Source organism: Halyomorpha halys, unplaced genomic scaffold, assembly GCF_000696795.3.
Source record: "Halyomorpha halys isolate HHAL.00 unplaced genomic scaffold, Hhal_1.1 Scaffold65.1, whole genome shotgun sequence".
NCBI classification, from domain to species: domain Eukaryota; kingdom Metazoa; phylum Arthropoda; class Insecta; order Hemiptera; family Pentatomidae; genus Halyomorpha; species Halyomorpha halys.
In genome coordinates this window covers 188,294-195,891 of record NW_027109066.1, presented here as the reverse complement: position 1 = coordinate 195,891, position 7,598 = coordinate 188,294, and the positions used below count along the sequence as shown (strand labels likewise).

The 7,598-nt window shown below is 29.7% G+C and overlaps 1 protein-coding gene across 4 annotated transcripts in view; it reads right to left on the bottom strand.

Moving 5' to 3' along the window:
- The window catches only part of Esp (Epidermal stripes and patches), a 158,328-nt gene that overhangs the window by 7,457 nt on the left and 143,273 nt on the right, over positions 1-7,598 (bottom strand). For all 4 annotated transcript variants that reach the window (XM_067047271.1, XM_067047274.1, XM_067047272.1 and 1 more), the window contains 2 exons: positions 5,184-5,348; positions 3,370-3,530 (listed from right to left, as the gene is read on the bottom strand). In XM_067047271.1, coding sequence (XP_066903372.1) covers positions 3,370-3,530; positions 5,184-5,348 — 326 coding nt within the window. The remainder of the gene's footprint in view (positions 1-3,369; positions 3,531-5,183; positions 5,349-7,598) is intronic.

Here is a 7,598-nt window from a genome sequence, read left to right as displayed (position 1 = left end):
ATGTCACGTATTGATCTTTCGAATAAAAAAAAAATTTTGATTACAATTTAATTTTTTGTGTTATTTTTTACAATTTCAAGTTCTATCGGGCTTAAAAAAACACCCTATATATAAAGAAAAGAATAATTATAGAAGGAAGCTTTTGGAAGCCATAACAATATCTGAAAATTAGAATAATGCAATAAATTATAAAACGGATACAAGAAATTTGAAGTTAGCAAATGCCAAACTGGGAGTAGTATAGCTCAGTGGTAAAGCACTTTGTTACTAACTCCAAGGACATGGGTCCGAATCCGGCAGTGACAGATAATTATTTATTATGTTACTGTGGCCATGAAAAAACCCTATGGGTTCGGGAGCCATCTGGGGTTTCACCCAGCCTCATAAAGTAGGTATCCTTAATTGGGGAAAAATCTAATGGTCAAGCGTGATTCTGACCAAATTACCTCCTTGCACAACCGTTGGTTTAGCAACAGCACTTCCTTACAAAGTACTGAACCTCTGACCCTTCATCAGTTGTAGTGGTACTGATTTTATTTTATTTTTACAGGCCAAACTGGTAACTTGAACAAATAACAAACTGCACCTCTATTTTACACACACAAAAAAAGATAGTTAAATAAAAAGCCCAACAGAGAGCATTGAAAAGCAATAGAAGTCTCATTGTGAACTGAGTTTAAAAAAGTGAATCATAGATGAAAGAGAAAGAATTTCAATTTAAAATTTATTTCCAATCTAATTTAAAAAAATATAATATAAATAAATAAATTTTGCATAGAATATAAATGAAAAACATCTTAGTTTATATAATTTTAACAGTGATATGTGTTTTTAAAAATTAATCTTGGGTGTAATATTGATTAATACATTGTAGAGTTAAAGGTGACCTCCCAATATTTATAAAAAATACTTCCAAGAGTAATATTTATGGAAATATGTAATTTTAATAATGTGTCTGAGGTATAGAAGAAGTAAATTTTAAGATGGCCAATGTAAAGGCCATAGGAGAATAGATATGTATTATAATTATGAGAGATAGTTGACCGTGGATGATAAATGAGGAGAGAATTTGCTGAGTTTAACAGAGGGAGAATTGATATTGGAAGTGATCGGACGGAGTGGGGTATCAGGCTTATGAATTTTAGGAAGTCCATAAAACCATGGGGCAACAGAATTATAGGAAATAAGATTTCTGTATGTCGGGTAGTTAATTTGTTGGGAATGTAAAAGGTCCCTGAGGTGTTGGTTGAATTTGGTTTGTAGAGAGGAAGTGGGGTCTCGGGGTGTAGGTGTATATGTTGATCGGTCAGATAGAAGTAAAGCCATTTTTTGGTTGTAGTCAGGATGATCCATTATGACTGTCATGTTGCCTTTGTCTGCTCTAGTGATAATGATGTTGTGATGAGATTTTAAAAAGGAACGGGTAAAGGAAATGTCTTTAAAGAATTTGCTGAGTTTAACAGAGGGAGAATTGTATTATTATTGATATGTATTATAATATTCTCTCATTTATGTATAGAATAGAATTGGTTACTAATGAAATAAAAATTAATTTTATGCAATTAAAAAGAAAATAGTATTCTACATAAATCATTAAATTTAAAATTGACAAAATGTAAGTTAAACATTTTTTTTGGACTTAAGTCCTTTATTGAGGACTTTTTGTTTTTATGATCCCTTTCCTGGTCATTTCTGACATATGGAGAGGGGGGTTATTTACAGGTTACCACCCTATTTTAACCATGGTGGGGCTCAATTTTTCATTTTGTGGGACCACCACAGAAACAAAAGACTGGATCTCACCTCAGGCCAGACTGGAACCGGTGACACTGCAGTCACAAGCTAGTTAAAAGTTGGAGCTTTAATTTGCTAATCTACAAGTGGCCAACCCATTGAGGATCTATACAGTCCCTGAGTGGGAATGTCAACATTCATTTCTTCGGGTCACCATGAAATAAATATTTACCAACCCAGATGGGAATCAAACCCGAAACCTTCTGAACCAAGCTTTCAGGGACCCTCCCCCTAGCTCGCTCAGCTATCAGGTCCTCCTTAAACAGAATGAATAATTAGATGTGGTAAGCTGAAAGAGGCCTGTCCTACAGATTGGTGCTAGCTCCGTGGTCATCCAAGGCAGTTGAAATGGTAACTGTCTTCTAGCTACGTCATCCAGAATAAGTGAGGGCTTACCATGGAAGTGATTTCTGCCTCCTAGTGTAGTTTGTAATATTGTCTAAGGGCAAATAGGCAAAAGAGTTCCCTTTGATGCTGAGCTGTTGCCTGATCATTATTATTTTATTATTATGTCCCATCATCCAATATTGATTCCATTTGATTGAATTTAATGAAAAATGACAACAAGCAATATTCTGTATTATACCAGGCAAGTCAATTGTTCTATATAAAGGTATTTTGGTTTGCTGAAGATTTAACTCAATAATGTTTAATATTGTGTGACTAATTTTGATTGAATCTATTTGCGTTATTCTTTTTTTTTTATTTTTTTTTTTTTAATTTTTTGAAAATATTTGGAGGCCATTTTTTTAAAAAAAAAGGCTGTTGAGGTTAGTTCATATCATGGAATATTCATTTAGTTGATACTATGCCAAATAACCCCACACTTCTGTCAAAAGTTTTCATTTAAAAAAAGAAAAGAAACAGAAATCAGTGTTATTTATATATTCAAACAATTTCATAAGTGAAATAAGAACCTAACTAATACATAAACTTATTTCTTTTGCTATAACTTAAAAGTTGTTTTTTCAGATTGCGAGATTACTTACTGTCTAGGAAAATAAAAATAATTTATTTAATGTTTACTTGGCAACACTAAGTAACCTTAAAAATTCCTCTTATGTTTTTTGTTCTCTCTGTACTGCCATGTTTGTTATTGTGTATATAATAAATTCACTGTCTTCTTTGCGAGTTACTTTTATTATTCTTACTACAGAGAAAACCAAGAATAACTAAACTTATCAAATACAAACAAATCAGGAGTCTGGCTGGCAGCATTATTTGCTGTTGATATAAAATCAAATTAACACAAATTTTTGAGACATCATGTATTCAATTATTATTTTTTTAATGATATTTATGGTTTACCTAAATCCCTTTTATAATATATTAAGTAAATAAAATACTTTTTTTTTTCATAATGATACTTAACATCATAAACTAACACACATCCTTCTTTAGCCAACTGACCCCAATAGGTTATACATAATTAAATTTAAAAATATTGGTAAGAACCAAAGGAAAGACTTGAAAACAAGATTAACAACTTTAGGACTTTAACTACTGGCAGCAAATTGAAAAACATAAGACCGGAACTCAAGGAGATGGAATACAATAATGTAACAAAATACCTACTTGTAATTTAGTAACAGATTATCGAGATCATTTTCATTATAATAAACAACAAAATCTTTTGGCTGGACTCCTTCAAATATTGAAACTATACTCGATTTCAGATTAAAAAAGAAAAGTGGTTGCCGCCTTCTCGAAAAATCTTTGGTTAAAACCTCAACTACCTGCCAAAAAAAAATAACAATAGTAATTAAAATAACTACATCAGTACAAAGAAATAATACATAATACTATGATTAGTAAATGTAATAATAATATTGGTAAAAACTGTTAATGCATCCTTCACTCTACCATATTTCTAGAATAACTAATTATTATTTATCAATTATAATAAAAAATATCCATATTATCTCCATATATCCAATCCCCTGCTCTTCTCTCCACAAGGTCTGTTCAATTAACCACTTAGTGTAGTGTAGTGTTTTTCCTCCCAAATCCTTAACTGCGCATGCTCCATACTATTCTAGATAGTCACAAGTGATTGTTGGAACAGACCTACTCAGTTGACTGAACTATCTTTCCTAACCTTTCCTTTTCTCTCGTTGACCTAAATCTGCAACTTTACAAATAGTAATTCCTGCCATCAGTTTTTCAAAACTATTTTTCATTAATATCGCATGATTATAAGTTTACCATTTCAAGTAAACTGGGTATAGGGAAAACTATCCACTCTCAAACCAAAAACATAATTATAAACGCATTTAAATTCATGAAAACAGGCTGAGAGTGGTCCAATCCATGTTTCCTCTGTTACGAAAAGCCATAAATTACTGCATTTATCATTAGTAAATCCCATTCTAGGATCAAATATACTGCATTTTAAAACATTAAAATTAAGAAAATAGTTGCACTAACTGTTTTAACTTTAAAAGAGGCAGTTTTTTTTCTGAACACATAATTATTAAATCTCAAAAATAAATTTTATGAAGAAACTGTGTTCTTAAATAGCAAGTCAGAACTGAGTTGTCAATATATTTGTCTACAAAGTAAAACAAGAATCAATAAGAAACAGTCCTAGTCAAAGATAAAGAATAACCTACAGAAACTAGTAACCTCCTATATTAGTCACTTAGGAGACTGAGAATAGGGGGGATTAATGTGTTCTAAGTACCTATCTAATCCCAAACTGGTTGAGCATTACCAAGTTCCGAACTGCCTTTTGGTTTGTTCCTTGTAGAAGGGGTTTGTTACCATATAGAGGGGAGAAGGAGCTAAGTTGGGCGGTGCGCAAGTTCCCTTCTCCTACAGGCAAACTTATCTTGGATGGACTATACATTTTGGACAAAGACAGAATAGCCTGCAATCTTTTAGTAACTTCATCATAGTTGCGATTATAATTAAGATATTCTTGAGAATGGCCGAAACGTAGGAGTTGTAAGAAAATAAATGTGAAAAAATGGATATTTTTTATTATAATTGATAAACAAACCAGTCAAGTTTGTGTAAAATCTAAGAAAATTTTTCATCTTTTATTATTATTAAAAATGTTTATAGACAAAAAAGTTACAAAAACCTAGGTAGAGGTCCACCAGTAGAACAATCCATGTCTAAAACTTAAACATGAAATTAGTTATTAACAAGAAATAAGATAATTCAGAGCAAGTGTGTTTCATGGGCAAAAACACAACCGATTTTATACAAACAGTTATTGCCGTCTTACAGTGCTGAGCTATGTTAGGAAATTATTTCTTTTAAACTTTCCCATTTTTAACTAAAATACTGAAGTATAATTAGATTATAAAACTTTTTAAATTTATTTTTAGATAATTTTGTTAGTCAATTATTGGTAAAAAATGAAAGCCTGTAGTAAATAATACCTTAGCTGCTGTGAAGTCTGCCCCATATATATGAGAACAGTCGATGACAACGGGTATTCCCTGTTTGATGCTATGTTTCGTTACGAGTCCACTCACATAATCAACTGATGGAAATATCAAACATCGATCAGGGGTAAGCAGCAAGTATTCAACACCGGCTCTGCTCTGAAACAGCAATTACATTGCATATTCACTTGGAAAGCAAAATTCTAGTTTTTATTGTATGAAAACGTGGGCTGAATCTTATAATTTTGAAATAAAAAAATGAAATTCCAAATTAATTTCACTCCTATATAATAATAATACTATGTCATTACAAAAGTCATTGTGTGTAAATTCATTGCTGACATTAAAGTATTCATGTTAATCCTTATTAGACTCTGATGCAAAAAATGAATAAGTATACTTATTAAGCACTTTTTAATTAAATTTTGTTTTAAACATTATTTTTATTAAGAATAATATGAAGTTTAAAATAGATGTGTACACTTAAACAAAAACTTTTATTTATGCGGGGGACCAGCCCTCATTTTCACAAATTATACAACCGTTCATTTAATTGTACAAATTATATAACTGTGATCTAATGAGTTTTTCATCAGTTAAACTCAATTCTTTTTACGACCCATTTTTATTTTTTCACCTAATATGTAAAATAAAATACTATATTACACGATGATCACTAAAAAATTGTTTATATAATATAAAGATGATATATTTTGATTCCTCAGTAATTCTACTTTGAAAATATCTTTTGTTTTTATATTACAATGTAAAATAAAATATTGCACCTGGTCACTAAAAACATTTTTATATAATACATCTTCTAGAAGGGACTACTGTAATAACGCTATCTATGAGCGAGTGGAAAAACTAGCAACTTCATTACTGCCCCAAAAGAGAGCACCACTCATGGTATAAAATAAAATATATGGTGGTCACTAAAAACTTTTTAATATTATAGAGAGGATAAAACATAACACTCATACTAATTTTACTAACATGAAAAGTTCTAATTTAATAAAGTTTATTGAAAATTAATATAATGAAGATATTAATTTTCAATCAACATATCAAAAAGAAACTCAAATACTGCAAAACTAATTATTGAGCACTAACTTTCGCAGGGCTTCTTCAAGCCTAAAAACAAGATACAAAAATTTTAAAATATTGTAAACAATGTAAGAGTTTAAGATAAATGAAATAAGCAATAAACTAAGGTAGGTAAAAAAAAAAATGAAATAATTTTTTTTTTATTTCCTTATATCAATAGCAAATGGTCAATCAATTTTCTTCCAATATTGTTGAAAATTAATTTAAAATAATAATTTCAAAATATTTATTCTTAATTTTTAACAAGTCAAGAAATTATTCAAAGTGGAAAAAAAGAGAAATGGGTGTAATTATATATTTTAGACTAATATTAAACATAAAATAATATTAATAAATAACCCAGTCTTGTAACTAAAACATTATGAAAACAAATAAGGGTTAAGATACTTGAGATCAAATTATATCCTCCATAAAGTATCCTTCATTTTCCTCTTTTAATATAGATGTCGCTCATTTTATTGAGAAATCTCCGCTTTTAAAACACCCATTTACTTGAAAATATTTTGAATTTAATCAAATAAATCTCATAATCCTTAGACAATATAATTTCTGTCAACACATCCATATATAAGAAGATGTTCAGGATATTCAGGTTATTCTATCACAGCGTTTATTTAATCTCTACTTTCTTTTTCATTTATTTTTGTTTTTGTTTTATATATGTCTTCTGTACTTTTTAACTGTATATTTTACGTATTTTTTAAAATTTTTATTCTTACCATTGTTACATATTTTTTTATTCTTATCATTGTTTATTCAAGTTTATTTTATATTAATACTATTTTATGTCTTCCTTCCTTTTATTTATATGTAATTTTCTTATCACTTAATTTTTACATAATATTTATCCTACCTTAATTTACCTCATTGTCTTGTATTATTGTAATGTTCTTAGTTGTTTTTTTGTATCTTTTTAGCCCTGATGAAACCCTGCAAAGTGGGGCGAAACGTCGGACATTTCTTTTTTGACCGCAACCCTGACCATCTTCTAATATTTAAGTTTTAGGGTCAACTAAATATATATATATATAAAGTACCAAAGTGTAATCCTGGGTTAATGTAAACATAAATTTTAATGATGAGTATTAATTGACCAAGGATATATAAATGAGGAGATGTTTTGGGGTGCGGTCTGTGAAGAACACAAATAAGTAAAAACTTTTTGTGCCAAAGTTTCGGCCAGAATTTCAGGCCTTCATCAGGGCTAAGAACCAAAAACAAGATAACAACCATAATAAATAAAAATAATTACATAATAATTACAAAATAAGAAAATAATCAAAAGAAATATAAGCCCAAAGG